This window comes from Micromys minutus (assembly GCF_963924665.1).
Source record: "Micromys minutus genome assembly, chromosome: 33".
Lineage (NCBI taxonomy): Eukaryota > Metazoa > Chordata > Mammalia > Rodentia > Muridae > Micromys > Micromys minutus.
Window position 1 is genome coordinate 10120269 of NC_137968.1, and position 21094 is coordinate 10141362.

Genomic DNA, 21094 nt, shown 5'->3' on the forward strand with positions numbered 1-21094 from the left:
GTTTTAGGAGTTCTCTGTTGGAATTTTTTGGGTGACTTAAGTACATATAATCTTCAAATAATGATATTTTTACATTTTCCTTTCTAATTTGTATTCTTTTGACCTCCTTTTGTTGTCTAATTGCTCTTCCTAGAACTTCAAGTACTATATTGAATAGGTAGGGAGAGAGTCGGCAGCTTTGTCTGATTTCAGTGGGATTGCTTCAAGTTTTTCTCCACTTAGTTTGATGTTGGCTACTGGTTTGTTAGTTATGAGCCTTGAATTCCTGATCTTCCCAAGACTTTTAACATTAAGGGGTGTTGAATTTTATCAAATGCCTTTGCAGCATCTAATGAGGTGTGCATGTAGTTTTTCTCTTTGAGTTTGTTTATATAGTGGATTATATTGATGGATTTCTGTAAATGGAACCATTCCTCCATCCCTGGGATGAATCCTGTTTGATCATGGTGAATGCTTGTTCAGTTTATGAGAACTTTATTGAGAAGTTTTGCATCTCTATTTATAAGGGAAATTGGTCTGACATTCTCTTTTCTTGTTTGGTCTTTGTGTGGTTTCGGTATAACATAACTGTGGTTTCACAGAACAAATTAATTAGGTAGAATTCCTTCCTTTTTTGAGGAATAGTTTAGAGTATTGGTATTAGGTCTTCTTTGAAGGTCTGATTTTTTTTTTTTTTTTTTTTTTTTGGTTGGGAGACTTTTAATGACTGCTTCTATTTCTTTAGGAGTTTGGGAACTGTTTAGATGACTTACCTGATTCTGATTTAACTTTAGTGGCTTGTATCTGTTTAAAAACAATTCATTTTGTCTAGATTTTTAAGTTTTGTTGAATATGAGCTTTTGTAGTGGGATCTGATGATTTTTTTAAATTTCTTCAGTTTCTGTTGTTATGTATTCCTTTTCATTTCTGACTATTAATTTGAATATTGTCTCTATGCCTTCTAGTTAATCTAGCTAGTGATTTCTCTATCACATCCTGGTTTTGCTGATTCTTTGTATAGTTCTCTTTGTTTCTACTTGGTTTCTTTCAGCCCCAAATTTGATTATTTCTTATGGTCTACTCCTCTTAGATATATTTGCTTCTTTTTGTGCTAAGGCTTTCAGATGTGCTATTAAGTTGTTGGTGTAGGATCTCCTAATTTTTTTATTTTTTTGGAGGGACTTAGAGCCTGTTTATCACTTGTGTAAAGGAATGGTACTGATTTGTTTGAGTTAATTTTATGTCCAGCCCCTTTGCTGAGGTTGTTTATTAGCCCTGAGTTTAACTATTTTCTGACTTCTTCTACTCCTCTTTGATGTGTTTGTTTCGTTTTCTTCCAGAGTTTTCAGGTGTGTTTTTAAGTTGCTAACATGAGATGTGTCCAATTTCTTTATAAAGGCACTTAGTCCTATAAACATTCATGCTAACACTGTTTTAATTGTGTCCCATAAGTTTGGCATGTTGTGCCTTCATTTTCATTGAATTCCTTCTGTATTTCTTTGGTGACCAAGTTATTGAGTAGAGAGTTGTTCAGTTTCAATGAGTATGTGGGCTTTCTGTTGTTTCTGTTGTTATGAAAATCTAGCGTTAGTCAGTGAAGATCTGATAGGATGCAAGGGGTTACTTTAGTCTTGTTGTATCTGTTGAAGCTTGTTTTATGACCAGTTATATGGTCAGTTTTGGAGAAGGTACCATGATGTGCTAGGGTGAAAAGTTCTGTAGATATCTGTTAAATTCATTTGATTTATAACCTCTGTTAATTTCATTTTTTCTCTGATTAATTTCTGTTTCAATGACCTGTTCTTTGGTAAGTGTTGGGTGTTGAAATCTCCCACTATTATTGTATAAGTTTCAGTGTCAGTTTTGAGCTTTAATAAAGTTTCTTTTATGAATTTGGGGTGTCCTTGCATTTGTATATCAGTTTTAGGAGTTCTCTGTTGGAATTTTGTGGGCCACTTAAGTACATATCATCTACAAATAGTGATATTTTTACTTCTTCCTAATTTGTATTCTTTTGACCTCCTTTTGTTGTCTAATTGCTCCTCCTAGAACTTCAAGTACTATACTGAATAGGTAGGGAGAGAGTCAGCAGCCTTGTCTAGTCCCTGATTTCGGTGGGATTGCTTCAAGTTTCTCTCCACTTAGTTTGATGTTGGCTACTGGTTTGTTAGGTATGAGCCTTGAATTCCTGATCTTCTCAAGACTTTTAACACTAAGGTGTGTTGAATTTTATTAAATGCCTTTTCAGCATCTAATGAGGTGTGCATGCAGTTTTTCTCTTTGAGTTTGTTTATATAGTGGATTATATTGATGAATTTCTGTAAATGGAACCATTCCTCCATCCCTGGGATGAATTCTGTTTGATTATGGTGAATGCTTGTTCAGTTTATGAGAACTTTATTGAGTAGTTTTGCATCTACATGTATAAGGGAAATTGGTCTGACATTCTTTTTTCTTACATGTTTTGGGTTATGAATATTTTATACTTGACATTTTTTTGACCACTATCAATTGATTCTATGGTATCTTCTACATCTTTGTATTCTGTTGATGATGCTTGTGTTTGTAGTTCCTGTTCTTTTTTCTAGGTTTTCTTCAGGGTTTACTCAGTGTTTTCTTTATTGCTTCTATTTCTATTTCTAGGTCTGTGACAGTTTTGTTCATTTCCTTTACCCATTTGATTGTAATTTTTTAATATTTTTTTAGGTATTTATTTGTTTCTTTTGGGTTTGTTGTGAGATGATTAATTTCTTGTGCTTCCTTGGGTGTAGTTACTCTCCTTGTTTTGAGGGTTTCTTTCTAGTATTCTCCAGAGGGCTGAATTAGTGGACACCTATTGTTTTAATTTTTTATGGAATATCTTGGTTTCTTTATCTATAGTTATTGAGAATTTTGCTAGTTATAATAGTCTGGGCTGGCATCTGAGCTATCTTAGGGTCTGCAAGACATCTTCTCAGGATCTTTTGGCTTTTAGAGTCTCCATTGGGAAGTCTGGTATAATTCTGATAGTTGTGCCTTTATATGTTACTTGACCTTTTCCCACTGCAGCTTTTAATATTCTTTCTTTGTTCTGTTTTGATTATCATGTGACAGGAAAATTTTATTTTCTGCTCCAATCTATTTGATGTTCTATAGTCTTCTTGGTTTTTTTTTTATGGACATCTATTTCTTTAGGTTAGGAAAATTTTCTTCTAAGATTTTGCTGAAGATGTTTTCTGACCATTTGAACTGAGAATCTTCACTCTTTTCTATTCCTATTATTCTTATGTTTGGTCTTTTCATTGTGTTGCAAATTTCCTACATGTTTTGGGTTATGAATATTTTATACCTGGCATTTTTTTTTACCACTATCAATTCATTCTATGGTGTCTTCTACACCTTTGTATTCTGTTGATGATGCTTGTGTCTGTAGTTCCTGTTCTATTTTCTAGGTTTTCTTCAGGGTTTACACAGTGTTTTCTTTATTGCTTCTGTTTCTATTTCTAGGTCTTGGACAGTTCTGCTCATTTCCTTTACCCATTTGATTGTAATTTTTTATATTTTTTAGGTATTTATTTGTTTCTTATTTAAGGGCTTCTACCTATTTGACTGCACTTTTCTGTATTTCTTTAAGGAAATAATTTATATCCTCTTTAAAGGCCTCTATCATCTTCATGACATTGGATTTAAGGTCATAATCTTGCTCTTCAGGTGTGTTAGGATGTCCAGGGCTTTCTGACGTAGAAGAGCTGGTTATGATGGTGTTACATTAAGTTGGCTTCTGTTGATTATATTCTTGTGCTTGCCTTTTGCCATCTGGTCATGTCTGGTGTTAGCTGGCCTCCCAGGAAGTTGGTAGAGTTGTGTGTCCCAGGTATCAGTTCTCCTCCTGAGAGGCAGTCTCTAGTTTAAGCAGGCCTACAGTGTCCCTGATTAGAGCAGGCCTCCTAAAAGACATGCAGGGCTCTGGGGTAGAGGGGCAGCATGGCTATCTGAAGTGAGTTCAGTTGGAAGTGTAGACTGGAAGGGAGACGGGGCTCTGACAAGGTGGGACAGAAGCCATGTCTACTGGGCTTTGTAGGGTCCCAGTTATTGTGGGAGTTTTAGCTGGTCCTCCTGGAAATAAGGCAGGGCTAGGGGTGGGTGTGGGTATGTGATCCTCAGCAGTCCAAGTGGAGGTTCAGACCAGAAGGGAGAGCTAGACCTCTAGTTTTTACATACTGAAGAATGATATTTAATATTTCTTCTAGAACAAAAGAAAAACACTAACAGTGATTCCATATTTATTCGCATAATTTGCAAAAGGTTCTTTTTGTTTCCCCTAGGCTCTTAAACAACCAGTGAAGTCACTTAGCACTTCCCATAAGCCTGTCTAATATTTACTTCTCCCCTCGTTCACTATAACAATGTATTAGAGATAACCACTACTCCCCCAACCACTGGAGTCATCTGGATGTATTAGTTTATTGCACCATATCTCAAGGCCACTTCCTCTGTCGGCTGTTTAGAAGTAGAATGAGAAGTAGAATTCTGCAAAGTGATGTGCTGAAAATGTGCTTTGGGGAAAAAGGACATAAAGAAGAAATACTGGGAGAGAGGAAGGAACTATGGAGGAATATGTCCCTAGTCCATTTTCCACATGATTGTTCAGGCTAAATTTCACCCTATATTCTCCTAAGGGCTTTTCCTATCTCTTTTTGGTTGGGACTGGCTACATCAGTATCAGTAGCAATGAGAAGTATCTAACTTTTAAGGCAAAGGAGCCCATATGTGTTCATGAGAAAATCTTTAAAAACCGTATTGCGATGAATGGTTCACAGTACATACTTACAGGAGGAGGTAGAATAGAGCTTATCGGCTTAGTAAAGATCTAGACAGGACACATACAGCATCTGCATTGCATCTTATTTCTACACATCTATGTTATTATTTATGCAAAAAAATTCTTAAGACAAAATATATTTTGTAAGGGTAGTAGGAAAACTTATTTAAGGATTTTGGAAATGGCCTTTGAGTTATTAGATCTTAAGTATGACTTTTTACATATCTTTTATATAACCCACAGGGCACATAGAATAAATAAAGAGGCCAAAAAAAAAAACCTATTAGTTTCTTCTGCATCAAATGCATCAGTTAGTTCTTTTTGTATAGAAATGTCATCCTACAAAATTAGAGTTTTAAGCAATATATTAGTTCAAAAATCAGTGAATTTGCAAGCAGGATTTTGTCAAGCCAAGTCATTCTTTAGCTATTGTCCCCTGGGCTTTTTTATTGAGCATCTACTAGTTTATAGGATATATGCACACTGGTTAGGTAGAAATGGCCTTACTTCTTTCTATAGAATTCAATGCCTATTTACTATTGCTGGACACCAGCTACGGTAATGGGAATGATTGAGCCACATCTGTTCTATGCTTACTTACCCATTGAAAGCTATGACATTCCCAGAAGCCTCAAGATTGCTAGCCCCTAATATGAAATCATTCTATACATGTGTTCTTGTTCAGCAATTAATATTGCCTGTCCTATTATTTAAGCAAAGTGTCACAGCCAAATTGAGAGAAAATGTAGGAGACAATTACCAGATACTGAGTTACAATCTCCTACCATAAATAATGGGAGGTGCTTTTGCCATACCAACCTAGAACCCCATGTGTTGAATCAAATAATACTAGCCTTAAATCTTTCTTCAAAGAGAGATCATTATTTTTCTATTATTTATGTTTTAGGTTCAACATTTGTTGGATTTAAAGATGTTTGTTCAGGAGAAACTAATGTGATATTCATTACTAATCCTTTAAATGAAGATTTACAGCATCCAATCCATGTGAAGACTGTGCAACTGGTTGACACTACTGAACAATCCAAAGTGTTTATTCATAGACCTGACATAAGGTATCATTATGAAAGCTCACGATTTTCTTTATTATCCTTGTGCTATATGTTCCTTATTAAAAATCTGAGGAAGGGTTACTACATTAAAATAACTGCTGCAATCTAGAAGGAAGTAGGATTCATGACCGTTGAGACTTGAATTTAAATTTTCACATCCTCAGTTGTTTGAAACACTGAGCCGTACTTCATGTGTTCCTACCATATTTTTCATGCATCATCAGTGACATATTGACTAAAGGCAAAATTCAGGGATTCGGGCTTCACCTGCTTTCCATGTTTGTACACCAGTCACCATAAAGATGTAAGAGATATTGCTGTATCATTTCTTTTGGTTAAGTTTTGTTACCTGTTATTTTCTAAATAGCCTATCATGGTCACTCTAAAGATGTGCTTGAGAACTACACATCAGTTATTCTAACTGCAAAGACTGTAATTATATAGACATTTGGACCTGAGAACATTTCTGGTCAATTAGTATCAAGACATTTCCAGAAAATGATGCCATAGATTTTGGGTTACAGAGTAATCTAGTCAGTTTTTTATATTGTTTTATGACATATAGAACAGGAATTTAAGTGTAAGACAATATTCAAGAAAAAAATCTGTCAGAATTCTGTGGCCAGTTTGTAAAGAACAATGTTCTATAACTCCATAGGTATCCTTCTAGAGAAATAGTGTTTCATAAATAGCTTAACTTCATATGATTTGATGTTTATGACAGCACATTTGCTTATTTAAACATTATCTATTTTAGTAGTTCTATTCATCAGAGCCATTTTGTTAAACAATTATTATTTGTTTATATAGTGGGCATTGAAGTCTTCAGAATTCATGTATAATTTTAATGTCTATGTCATGAAGATTGGCTTGTGATTTCAGTTACCGTTCCTTTTAGTTTTATTTCTGGTGGATACTGGTATTCTCCAGTTCTTCCTTGCCAAACAGTACACTCAGTCTTCAAAAGTTCTCAGTGTTGGTCAATAACAGACATGGATGCTCTGTTTCACAGTTGTAATTACAAAAATTCCTGCATTATAAATTGTTATTACTACTCTTATAATAAAGGGACAGTAATTGACTAATTTTGAAAAGCCACCTTGAGATAGCAACATCTCTGCTATGCAATTCGCTTTCTGTTCTTTTCATTTCTTTTACTTTTACACTCAAGATTTTATTCCCTTACTGGTCCATCCTTCTACTTTTCCACATCCCATACTTCTTCCCCTCCCTCCTGTCACCACAAGGATGTCCCCATCCCACCCACCCTGCCAGACCTCTAAACCCCCTGGGCCCTCCAGTCCCTTGAGGATTTGGTGCATCTTCTCTGACTGAACCCCAGCTGGAGATTCCTCTGTGGTATATATGTTGTGAGCCTCATAATAGCTGGTTTGAGCTGCCTGGTTGGTGACACACTGTCTGAAAGATCTTGGGGGTCCAGGTTAATTGAGACTGCTGGCTCTCTTACAGGGTCAGCCTCCTCCTCAGTATCTTCTAGCTTTTCCCCAATTCAACCACAGGGGTCAGCAGCTTCTGTTGATTGGTTGGGTGTAAATATCTGCATCTGACTCTTTCAGATGCTTGTTGGGTCTTTCACCGGGCAGCCATGATAGGTCCATAGCCACAGTAATAGTGTCAGGCCTAAGGGCCTTCCCTTGAGCTGGATCCCCTTTTGAGCCTGTTCCTGAGCCTTTGTTTCCTCAGGCTCTTCTCCATTTCTATCCATGAAATCCATGGGTCAGAGTTTAGACTGTGGGATAGCAACACCATCCCTCACTTGATGCCCTGTCTTTCTGCTGGAGGTGGGTTCTACAGGTGCCCTCTCCCCACTGTAGGCCATGTCATCTAGGTTCCCCCCATTTTAGTCCTGAGGTTCTTTCACTTCTGAGGTCTCTGGTGCATTCTGGAGGGTCCTCCAACCTCCTACCTCCTACCTCCTGGGGCTGCCTATCTCTATCCTTTCTGAAATTCACTCTCTAAGATATTTCTTAAGTTCAGAAGGAAGCTTATCTGAAGAGCACAGTCAGGCAAGCTCTACGCTCCTTCTCTCCCTCTGTGCTGGGAGGTATTCTTCCATAATTCACACACAACATTATCTACATTTTAAGGATCTCGGGAACCTGAATGAAGAGAGCACACAGTTTGAGGGTTCCTGACCACCTTCCTTACAGATTTGCTTTACATTACACACACTTGACTATAAAGAGCATATGAAGTACTAAAATATTTATTGAATTTCTCTTGAGTTTGTACTATAGAGACAATTGATAGTATTTGTCCCATCACAAAAATGTCAGAGATATACTGGGTTTCACATAACCGACCCCAGCTTTCCACTACTATATATTTTTGCTAGAACTTTATTGTGTACATCATAGCAACTCCAAATGCACAGTATATGATCTGAATTTGTGATACATTGCACATTTACCAGTCTTTCTTTATTATATCTGAGGACAATCAATCACCACTGCAGGTAATTAAAAATGAAACCAATATATCATTTGGGTTGAATTATATTGATCATCACCTTAGAGTTACCTAAAGAATGGTTACCAGTATAGAGCAGAAGTTTATCTGTGTGTGCATAGCAAGAATCTCTAAGAATATATGGCAGCCTTCAAGTAGTCAAGAGTCTCAGATAACAGGTAAGAGGGGGAAATAGGCAGCTATTATTAAATACTCACATTGTTTTATAGTAAGTAATAATTTCCCATTTGTGAGAAAATTCACAAAGACTACCTGGTCATGATAGAGATTTCCATCTTGTTACAACAGAATAGACGTCCATCTGCTGACTAGAGAAATGTGAGCATAGTGTGAGCGCTATGCAAAATCAAATCTATAATTATACAAAATATGGAACAACAGCATGAAGTTCTATGTATATATCCCACATGTAGGACTTGTCATTTTGAAATGTTAATAAGTCCATACTAATGGCTCAAATAAACACCATGAAAAAAAACCATTCTTCATTGCAATACTAATTGCACAGGCTCCTTTGTTCTACCGGAAATTCTTTCAGAAATGAGACTTAATCGGTGACCTCAGCCATTCATTGTGTCTTTTCTCCCCAGTAAGGTGAACCCGTCCGATTGTGTGGACATGGTTTGTGATGCCAAGAGGAAGTCTTTTCTCAGAGACCTGGATGGTTCCTTTCTGGGGAGTTCTGGGTCAGTGATCCCGCAAGCCGATTACGAGTGGGATGGTAACAGCCAACTGGGAATCGGGGACTACAGAATCCCCAAGGCCATGCTCACGTTCTCAAACGGCAGTAGGATTCCTGTCACCGAGAAAGCACCTCACAAAGGTATGGTGGGTCTTACGTCATGCGTACACCTCAAGTTTATGAAACAAAATGAAGGGTTTTTTTTTTTTCTCTCTCCAAGAATTGAATGTCTAACAACGTGTAGGTTGCGTTAACTGATCTTCTATAGAAGATAAAGACAATCAAAAGAAATTATGCGGAGATTTTCTATCATTTCTAAAATATTACTATCTGTATTTCTAGGGATTATTAGAGACGCCACCTGTAAGCACATCCCAGAGTGGCAGAGCTATCAGTGTTCTGGGATGGAATATGCAATGATTGTAATAGAAAGCCTGGATTCGGACACAGAGACACGAAGACTTTCCCCAGTGGCCATCATGAGCGATGGCTATGTTGATCTCATTAATGGTAAGTGTCCCGTATAAATAGAGCTGCGTTATTCAAAGAATTGACTGAATATTCAATGAATAGGGATATGTGAACAACTATTTACATACAAATCCAGCAAATATAAAGACTTATTGCTTTCCACGTGAGAATTATCTATGTGCAATGGTGAAATTTGACTCTGTAGCAGGTCTTCTTCCAAGAAGGGTAAGACATTTATTTCATATTGGATATTTGAAAGAAGACGAAGAAAACACAATGAGACAGAGAAAAGGAAAAGGAGGAGGAACATTGTTCCTGTAATGATTGTCACACTTTTGTTGAAAAGAATGCATAAATATTTTGAAAAAAAGAGATTGGCCTAAACATCTTCAAAAACATACTTTGCCTCATATAAATTAAAAGAAAGCTTGATAGTATGTTAATCAGAATATGTAAGAAGGGCATTGTGGGCTTCTCATCATTATTCTGTGGATCTTTAGGTATACTTTGCAGCTAATAGCTTTTGTTCATATAAACATAGAGCTTATGACTTTGAAGTTTGAGAATAATTTGTGACAGTCCTGTGTCTGGGCTTCTCTCATTCTGGCCCTAGATAACAGAAGTGGAAATGGGAAGAAAGAAATACAGATAGACTTTGGAGATGAAGACTATTTTAATTAGTAAGACTAATTTCTAAAAGGTATCAAAAGCATAGCACAGGGATTCATTGTACACCGCAAACAGTGTTGGGGCTCAAATGTTAGCTTCTCATCAAGCCTAGCACTGAAAAGGCACAGAACCTGGACCACACAGATTTCCATGCCTTGGCTGTGAAGTAACATGGTGTCAAAAACCATGTAGAAGTCAACTTAGTGACCATTCTCTTACAAAATCCATTTTTGAAAAATCTATCAAAGAACCCAAAGGTACTAAATTCGAGAGATTTGAAAGGTTCACGATTTTCTGGCTCGCCCCACTCAAATTCTGGAGCCAGCGATCAATGTGAAATATTACCTTTTCATTTTCAAAGCAGACGTTACGGGAGTAATTACAGAGAAAGTTGGTGAATAATGATTAAGTAGAAAAGAAGTTTTCAAACTGCTCTGACTTGGGGATGGAGAGATTTGTTATATTAATTTTTACATTTACCTCTTCTGAAAGGAAGTACATATTTTCTACTTCTCACCGTGATCCATCATTTTTCTTATATGTGAGATTAAATTTAAGTGTTGATTAATTTTTGAAAGTGTTAAGTATATAATACTTGTGAAAAAATAATGAATATGCTATGAAAATCATGTAGGTTTTGAGAAAATTACTCACACTAAAAATTAGTGAATATCAGTAAAATTCCCTTTAAATCTTACCATTAAAATTTTATTTCTTTTTGTTATATGGCATTTTGACTTTACAATATTTTTATATTTTGCACACAGATGTTTCTGCATGTTTGTTTTAAAACCCACAATGAAGATATATTTAAAGTAGGATTTATATTTTGTGTGCTAAGGGATGATGTTATATTCTCCTGGACATTTAGAAGTAGATATTGATTTAAAATTTGATTGAGATGCAGTTATAAATATTAATAAGGTTTCTAAGTGAGTCAGACAATTCAGCAAACATAATGAAGAAATACATCAAGAGAGTTTTGTCAGTCATATCTCATGGTTTTTTTTATTGAAACGAAACAGAGAAATTTGCTGTGAAAGCTATGCTATACTCATTCTGAAAAAGTCTAGACTTTACCTGAAAACCATGTGCTATTCCTTAGCTTTTCAGAGTATGCTTAGATGATTTTAGTTCGTTAATTATATTAGCTCTCCTAATGTAGTGCTTAGACAACTATCAGACAAAACTTTGCTGTTACTATTACTCTAAGAATAAAGACTTTATTCAGACAAAGCTGTTGGCTGACCCTTTTGCTGTAGGCGCTGTGCATCTGGTAATGGTGAGTATAAGACTAAACTGAATAATTTAGTGAAATTCTGCCTCAAAATCAAACCTATGATAAGAGTTAATAAACAGCTAGCATTCATGAGTCATTAGGTTCAATCTCTACAGCTCTCCCAACTCAACTGTGTTGTAAAATTTATACTTTTGCCAATAAACAAGTGAACAATGACATAAACCAACTGGTGGGTCATTTTCAGGAATACAGATGTCTATTTTTTTTGTTGGTAAGCTCCATCTTAATAAATACGTGCTAGCCGATTTTCTAGGAACAACCTCAGGAAACTTGTGAATCTTGACTATATTATATTAGTGAATCTATGATACAAATCCTAGCTAACATGTTGTTATCCCTTTAAGTCCAATAAGTATGAAAGTAAAGGTAATAGGAGCAAGCTGATTCCCTGCCTTCCATTTTAGCCAAACTTTGAGAACCAGCTTAGAAGTCTGGAGAGATGACAGATAAATGATACATTTATATGCTGAGCTTGTGTCTCAACCCTTGTAATTTACTTTCAATATAATGAGTCTTCATATTTGGGGGGGGACAGCATTCTTTAAATAGGAAAATAAACTTTAATTTTGTGTGGATGTAGGCCCACAGGACCATGGCTGGTGTGCGGGGTATGCATGTCAAAGAAGACTATCTCTGTTCCATGGCATAGTGGCTCTGAACAAAACATATGAGGTTTACTTCACTGGAACCAGTCCTCAGAATCTTCGAGTGATGCTGCTTAATGTTGAACTTAATAAGGTGAACCTAGATAAAGATAATGCGTTAACGGTTTTCATAGTTAGTTCCGTACCATTCGCGATCGATTCTCTTTCCAGCCTTCTCCATTGTTCTAGTCCTTCCAGCTCATTTAAAAAGATCCCTAGTGTATTAACCTGGACATGTTTTCTCTGAATGAAAGAGCATGAATGTACCAAACACTTCCTCCCAATACGTACTGATCCCTGTTCATACATGAGAGTTGACAGTGATGTTTATGATAGTAAGACTAGCTGCCAAGCCTGAATTTTATACTAAAATCACGTATTACTTAAAAGTTATAGGTGTGCTTTTCTTATGCTTCCACATTGCCGTTATACACACACGTGCCAGAAATGTGCCTTTGCAACTGATTTCAGTGCTCTCGGCATGTTATTTTCAATATCCTTGATAATGTCAAATCTTGGCTGTAAGTATAACTCAGCTGGGAGCATTACATTTATTCAGGAAACAAGCATAGTGCTTACGAGGAGTCCATAATTCAGACATCTGTTTCCACAGGTATAAGACTTCAAAGTCCTAGAATGTTAGGTACAGGACAACCTCTGGCCAGGTAAAGAGGTAGCAGAGGAACTATGGAAGAGTTCCTTTTTTCCTTCCTCCCCTCCCTCCCTCCTCCCTCCCTCCCTCCCTCCCTCCTTTCTTCCCTTCTTCCCTCCTTCCCTCCTTTTCCCCTCCCTCCTTCCCTCCCTCCCTCCTTCTCACCCTCCTTCCTTCCCTTTTTTCCTCCCTCCCTTCCCCCTCCCCCTCCCTCCTTCTCTCCTCTTCATTTCCTCCCTCCCTCTTCCTTCCTTCCTACATTCCTTCCTTCCCTCCTTCCCTCCCTCCCACCCTTCCTTCCTTCCTATGCTGGTGATAACACTTTCATCCTTTAACTTGGGCCTTATTGTTTTACCCTCTCACACCGTATTACTACTTATACAATCCAACTGGAAATCTGGACACATTTTCAAACACCCAGTGTCAGAGGGCCTCTTACTGCCTTTCAGTGAAACGACATTATCATTGCCCTAGGTGAAGGCATTTGGGCAGCCTGTGTCTACTCTTAGCAGGCACTGGTCTGCTCTCATCAGCCAGAGGAAATATTAGAAGTCTCCTCTAGCAAAGTCCAGGTCAGGCCCTTCCTCTGCCTCCCATTATCTCCACATTCATCTGTATGAATCAGAGCTTTTACAGTGACCTACAGGACCCTATGGGAATCTCCCATCTTTCGACTGACTTTTATGGGTCTTCCTACCAACGTTTGGTGAGATAGTTTCCAACACTGCAAATTCAATTTTGATTCAAAGGTCTCTTTTGTAATTTATTATCTTTGCAAAGAGTCTTTTTGCCAGCATAGTGTGTGATTTGCTAATAAATTTTCTTACATTACACCCTTCTACAGGAATTAATTAGTTACTGGTTAATTTATTATGTCTACACGAATGGTTAGATGCGAACATACTTTTAATCTTGGTCCAATACTTGCCATAAGTTCAGAAATACTAGATTCAGTATTTTATAAAAGGTGTACATAGTTGGAGAACAATTTTTAGAAACTAAATTCTAAATATTCTATTATATCACTCTAATAAGAACATACAAATGTTTGTTTTCAACAGGCGGTTCTAGTAGGAATCTTTTTTTCCACACTTCAGCGTTTGGATGTCTATGTGAACAATTCCTTGGTCTGTCCCAAAAATACAGCATGGAATGCCCAAAAGAAACACTGTGAACTTGAAAGGCATCTGAACACAGGTAATTCTTCAGCACACGCGTTGTTCATATCTTGGTTACTTGTAAGCATCTTTGCAATGTATCATTGTGACATTATTATGAAGTGCTTTGAAATGTCACTGCTTGTGGAACTCTTTGCTCGCCTGCCCATGAAGATCAGAGAGTCTGTAGAGAACATGTTTATTACGACCTGACAAAGTTTCCCTTCTGTGTACATGGGGCTTAACTATTCTGTGTGCAGAAGAGATTTTGCTTGGAAATTTTACATTCCCCACTCCCTGCTTTATTTCTGCACTATTGAAGTCTATGTCTAAATTAATTCTAGATATCAAAAGTATTATCAAGACTCTTAGCATAATACCAACAGTATTAATTAGATATGACATAATGGACTTGATTTAAATGAAAAGGTTACATTTATCTACATAGTGATATTTATAAACCAAGAATTATTCCTGTTCATTTATTGAACAAAATGGGTTGGATTAGAGTTAGGGATAGGGTTAGGGCTTAGGGGTTAGGGTGAGAGGTTAAGGGTTAGGGTTAGGGTTAGGGCTAGGGTTAGGGTGTTTTATTCAAAATTCAAATATGCTGACAATGTGTTCCATGAGTGAACTTAGATCATTTATTTCTGTGTTCCATGAGCTCGGCTCACCATTGCACAAACTTTAACAGCAAAATAGAATCTAGACCGGAAAGTATGAGTATGTGGTCAACATTCTTTGCCATTTCTAAAGCAAGGTCTTGTTTTTGCTACTAATAAAAGAGCCAGAATTTCCAGACCTTCTCCCATGTCTGATACTGGGACTAGATGCTTTACATGGAAATCCTCATTACTTGGCAGAAGTGACAAGCAGGTAGGTGAAGTAATGTGTGGGAGATGATGCCGTTTGCCAACTACTGGTTTAGTCTCTCCAGACCCGTGTTACAAAATCCTATAAACATAAACGGCACAAGTCATTCCTCTTTTACTAAACAGCACTATTTCTTTACTAATTTTATTTAATTTTTTTCCTTTTTCTTTTTTTCATTTCTTCCTCTCTCTTTCATTTTTTTATTTTTGTTTGTTTCTTTCTTTTTTTTGTTTTTGTTTACGTTTGTTTGTTCGTTTTGAGATGGTTGCTCTGTGTAGCTCTGGCTGTCCTGGAACTTTCTCTGTAGATCAGATTGGTGTTGATCTAAGAGATCTGTTAGCTTTTGCCTCCCAAGTACTGGGATTAAAGAAAGGGGGTACCATGCTGGCCATTTCTTTTTTCTCACAATGCTAGTCAATAGTCAGATTCTGGTGAGAAAATGTTTTCCTAAACTGCAGAGGTTTCTTGCTTGCTGTGTTTGCATTCTGTATGAGAGTCAGATCCTTGGCCTCTTTACCTTAAAGGTTCCAATTCCATAATGAAGTCTTCCCTCACACTCTTACATAAGCGTAATTTTCCTCCAAAGAGCTCCACTTGCGAATACCTTCAAACAGTGAATTAAGGCTTCCACACAGGAGTCTTGGGAATATGTAATTCACTTCATAGCAGTCTCAAAGCCAGAACAGATGAGCAAGGACTTGAAACTATTGCCTAGTTCTTGAATGCGTGCCCTGGATAATTATACCGCATTGCCTCTTTATAACCTAACCATCTAAATACAAATGCTGGCATGTACTTACTGCTCAGTGTTCATACAGAGGTAACTATTTTAAAGCAACAAATGTGATATGCAGCAGTGTCATTCCAAGTGAGGAAAGTAAGAGCTATTACAGCAGAATTTGATATAGGAGGAAAAGGGCTGGAAAACAATGGCCCAGGTGCCTTTGCAGAGAGAGGAACAGGACTGAATATGTGTTATCAGATTGTTTTTGAGGCTCAAACCCAACAGCCTCACATACAATCACTTCTGGAGCCAAAAATAAAAGTGGCAAGTTAGCATTGTTTTAGCATGAATTCTTTACAGCTTTGGCACATTGAAGGATGTCCTTGAGTCACGAGCCTCTCTATATTTGAAGCTTACCTAAAATGCTCCGTTCTCTTGATCTCTATGTCCTTCACTGTTGAGATAGTGTGAAAAAGTTAACTAACATGGATGGCTTAGGCATCATGAACAGGAGTACGAGCTCATATCCACTTTGCAACACAAAGCGCATACTTTAGATTCACACAGGGAAGTACACTCAGGAGCGGTATGATTTATCCCACCACTATGATGCATGTCAGCCTTTGTGGCTTAAAGTTGGAGATTTGTTACTTCTTAATTATGTTAATATTCTCTCTCTCTCTCTCTCTCTCTCTCTCTCTCTCTCTCTCTCTCTCTCACACACACACACACACACACACACACACACACACACACACACACAAATTATATAATGACCACGGTTTGACAAAATCCAATTTCCAAGTTGAATTTGTTTGATTCATTATAGATTTTACAAACTAGCATGTGATCCTACTTCATGGGCTTAAGATTCCTCTGAGATGCTTTAGTGGATCCTTCATTTTTATTATGTGCCTTCTGTCTTCAGTAAAAATATAAATAATACATTATAAATGTTCTTAAAGAATTGTCACCTAGCACTGCATAAATTAGGGGCTATTAAATTTATACTTTCAAATTATCAAATTCCTTCACCCATAGCTTTAAAACTTCGAATGTATAAATAATATTCTATGAGTAGAGAATAAACCCTAGGCTTCCAATTAATTTGCTTTCTCATTTACATTGTGACTACAGCTAATTTTTTTAGAAATGAATCTTATATAAAATGGCTATTAATGGCATTATTTAAAAGACTATATAACTTTAAAAGTTAGTTTTATCTAAGTATTTTGTTTTTAATGTGTATGCTTTGTTATGAAAGTTATAAAATTGAGCTTTCTGTAGTTCAAACAAATATTGACCCCTGTGTGTCCTTTATGCTAATAGAAATATATTTAAATGTGTTATTTTGGCCCTTTTCCTTTTGTAGAACAATTTCTTCCTAACTTGGATTCCACTGTCGCTGGTGAAAACTACTTTGATAGGACCTACCAGATGCTGTACCTTTTGCTGAAAGGCACTACACCTGTGGAGGTCCACACGGCTACCGTCATCTTTGTCTCTTTCCAACTACCAGCTATGACAGCAGATGAGTTTTTTAGCTCGCACAATCTGGTTAGAAATCTTGCCTTGTTCCTAAAGATACCAAGCGACAAGATCCGCGTCAGCAGAATAACGGGAGGGAGTCTGCGAAGGAAGAGATCCACAGGACGGATAATGGAATTTGAGATCGGGGCTGCTCCCACTCAGTTCTTAAGCAATTCTACCGCAGGTATGGGGTATCAGACTTTGTGATAAAGAAATGCCATTGTCAACTCAAAAGTCATAAATAAACCTACCATGGCCTGGTTAGCTAGGACTCAGGAAATTCTACTGCCCCAATATCTGGGACCTGAAGAGCCTACAAATCATTTGACTTCCCTATGCTTATAATGATCACTTGTTGAGAAACTATGAAGGAGTTGCATATTAATACATTATACAAAAGGACTTGATATAATAGGAAGTAACTTCATAGTTGATTGATAAAGGGTGAAAACAAGTTGAAATAGCCAATTAGAAGAGAAAGCTGTCAGTGGAACTCTGTTGCTTAGAAGACAGAAAACCTAGGCTTGTGTGGCTGCAGTGACTTCTATGATGCTACCTTCCTGGAGTCATAGGTGACTTCCCTTCTTCAGCTCTGTACTTCTTGGACTTATATGGTCAGTGCTATGATCTCAGTGTGACTTGCTTACTAAGTCCCACTTGCCCGTGGATTTAATCTAGGAATTGTAGGAGGTATATTATACAGAGGTAGATTATTCCCCCTCTTGTAGCGATACCAGATAAACACTGTTAAATATAAGATACAGGTCTGAGATCATGGAACACAGGAACATAAGGAAAAGCAAGCGTATGCGTTTTCAAAGCACACACTAGGATAGGGTCTTAAGTCTCAAGGACAGTTCTTCAGTGTGTCCTGGGATAGATGAGTCACAGAAAGGTATGGAGAAGCAGAGAGAAAGATGCTCACATAGTCATATAGATTTCACATAATGTCAGGGTATCCAGGATGCACACATAGTTAAAGACTTCTCACCCAGTATCGGGCACACTAAAAAGAGATAGCATAAGAACCGAGGAGACCTCGGCATGGACGAAGTCCTCCTGTCAGGAATAAGAGGCTTTCTTGTCAAGGCCTTCAGTGTTGAGATGGCAGTCAGTAAACATGGAAGAACCCGCTAGCCGTACAGCAGAGGCTGGGCCTGCCACTGTGCTGAGAACCAATGATCATAAAGGGACAGAGGATACGGATGATACACCTTGGTATTTCTACCATAGGACATAGAAGCACTCACATTAGAACATTTTGGAGAACACATGTGGAAAGAGATGGGGAACAGGGAGGAATCTGTAAGATATAGTGTTTATCCTAGAGTGAGTTATATGAGCAAGGTTTCAAACTGACCAGAAAATTCCTTGAGTGTGGCTTCCAGTGTGTTATGTAGGCTCACTGGCCAACAAGCTGAGCACACTAAGCGGTCTAGTTTATCCTCAATGGAAGAAACTCAGTGATTTCTTCCTGAAGGCATGGCTTAGGATGTGGAAGGTGACAGATTTTTTTTTTTTTAAGTTGCATTATCTTAAAAACATCGTGGCTACAGAAGCTTAAAAAAAAACCCACACTGACTACAATGTATAGAATAACATAGAAAGTGGCAAAGCCAGTTTCAAATCTATTTTCATTACTGCTAATTTTGGCTAGGATTTTGACAGTAAGGACAAAGACTTAAAAACTAGTGTATGGTTAAATACGGTGTGGCGGAGAAGTGGAGGGAAAAAATCAAGAAACGTTTCAGACTCTGTCAAAAGAGCTACCAGTTCATAAAGTAGCAAGCCTTGTCAGGGTGCAGTGGGTTTAAGAGGAAATTCCAGGTCTGCCATGAAAGGAAGAGAGAGCAGAAAGTGCACAGTCTGAAAACCAACCTTCAAACCTGCCAGATGTCCAAAGAAGGGAACCTGACAACCTGAGAAAGTTATTAATGCACATACTAATGATGGGGTGGAGTTCTAAAAATACTCTATCCTGAAAAGGTGATGTGTGGTGACAGGAAAAGCTGGTAACACTTTGCTTCAAACAAAGAGTGACATGGGGAAGTTTAAACCAAGAGACATAGTCTCTCAAGTACTTTCTGTGAGGTGAGTGTGTGTGTGTGTGTGTGTGTGTGTGTCCATCTTTGATTTTTTCCTACCTTAAATTCTCTATTAGAACATACTCTTTATTTCTTGATTTTTAATATTAATAAGCTGTGCTTGATTTCTCCACATTTATCAATATTACTATCTTATTATTTGGGCCTTAGTAATATATGAGACGAAGATTACAAAAAAACATTGAAGTTAAAGCTTTCCCATGTCTCCATTATCCTATGTGCTTTTAATCCAAATAACATGATGCTTTTTTCTCATAGGTCAAATGCAATTTTCCGAGCTCCAGGAAATTACTGGCTCTCTTGGACAAGCTGTCATCTTAGGAAAAATTAGTACTATCCTTGGATTCAATATTTCTTCCATGTTTATTACAAGTCCCACTCCCCAACCAACAGATTCTGGCTGGATTAAGGTATGAACACACAATTAGAATAAAACCGTATTTATATTTTTTAATGGGAAGATACTGTTTAAATTTGGTTTTGTCCTGGAATATCTTCTTTTCTCCATCTATGGTAATTGAAGGTTTTGCTGGGTCCTGTAGTCTGGGTTGACATCTGTGGTCTATTAGAGTCTGTAAGACATCTGCCCAGGCCCTTCTGAGAACTTGGGTGTGATTCAGATAGGTCTGCCTTTTATTTGTTAGTTGGCATTTTTTCCTTAAAGCTTTAGTATTATTTCTCTGTTGTGCACATTTAGTGTTGTGATTAGCATGTGGTAGGAGGATTTTCTTTTCTGGTCCAATCTTTTGATGTTTTGTAAGCTTTTTGTATGTTTATAGGCACTTTTTTATTTTTGTTTTGTTTTGTTTTATTTTGTTTTTAGCTTAGGGATTACATCTTCTGTGATTTTGTTGAAGATGTTTTCTGGGCCTTTGGACTGGGAAGCTTCTCCTTCTTCTATTTTTATTATTCGTAGGTTTTACTTTTTCATAGTGTTCTGGATTTTCTGGGTGTTTTGTGTTATGAACTTTTTAGATTTTACATTTTCTTTGACAAATGCATTGATTTCTCTTAGCATATCTCTTACACCTAAGACTCTGTCTTCCATCTCTTGTACCCTGTTGCTGGAGCTTGTGTTGTAGTTTCTGTTCTGTTTCCTGGGTTTTCCATGTCCAGCATTGTCTCGGTTTGTGTTTTCGTTATTGCTTCCGTTTCCGTTTTCAGTTCTTGGACAGTTTTATTTAATCTTTCGCCTGTTTGTATGTTCCTGTATGTCTTTAAGGGGCTTTATTCATTGCCTCCTTAAAAGCCTCTATCATCTTGGTAAGGTTGGATTTAAGGTCATCTGTGTTAGGCTATCCAGGGCTTGCTGTAGCAGGATGGCTAGACTCTGGTGGCACCATAATTGTCCTGGTTTGCTCCTGCTGGCATTCTCAGGATGCTTCCTTATATAGCTGAAGGTCACAGTCCACAGAGGGCGGGGCCCTCCCAGGTCAATCATTAATCAAGAAAATTCTTAACTGACATTCTGATTGGCCCATATTAGGGAAGCGTTTTCTCACCTGAGAATCCCTCTTCCCAAATGACTCTACTTTGTGTCAGGTTGACATAAAAATAATAAATTCACACCAGGATCTTAAATTTGTTCCCTATCGTCCATATTTAAAGCTAGGTATGGCCAAGCACGCCTGTAGCCCAGGTCTGGACCAGGTAAGGGGACAGGGAAGCTGATAGGGCTTGTTTTCCAGGCTTAAAAGCTATTTCTAGGTTTAGGGAGAGATCTGGTCCCTAGATGGTAAGTAAAGAGTGAAAGCGCAGGGCATCCTTCTACCGTACATCATTCATCCTGCATCCTCTTCTGGCCTCTATAGGTGCATATGCCTATAGGAATACACACACACACACACACACACACACACACACACACATATACACATATACACATATACACACATACATACACACATACATACACATACTCACATACACACACATATACACACACAT

At 37.5% G+C, this 21094-nt stretch overlaps 1 protein-coding gene across 1 annotated transcript in view; it reads left to right on the plus strand.

Moving 5' to 3' along the window:
- The window catches only part of PKHD1L1 (PKHD1 like 1), a gene marked incomplete at its 5' end in the record, with an annotated part of 147787 nt that overhangs the window by 119980 nt on the left and 6713 nt on the right, over nucleotides 1-21094 (plus strand). Inside the window, 7 exons of the mRNA XM_080909342.1 lie at nucleotides 5688-5853; nucleotides 8931-9163; nucleotides 9365-9532; nucleotides 12043-12200; nucleotides 13820-13955; nucleotides 16885-17226; nucleotides 19406-19557. Of these exons, the coding sequence (XP_080765468.1) occupies nucleotides 5688-5853; nucleotides 8931-9163; nucleotides 9365-9532; nucleotides 12043-12200; nucleotides 13820-13955; nucleotides 16885-17226; nucleotides 19406-19557 (1355 nt within the window). The remainder of the gene's footprint in view (nucleotides 1-5687; nucleotides 5854-8930; nucleotides 9164-9364; nucleotides 9533-12042; nucleotides 12201-13819; nucleotides 13956-16884; nucleotides 17227-19405; nucleotides 19558-21094) is intronic.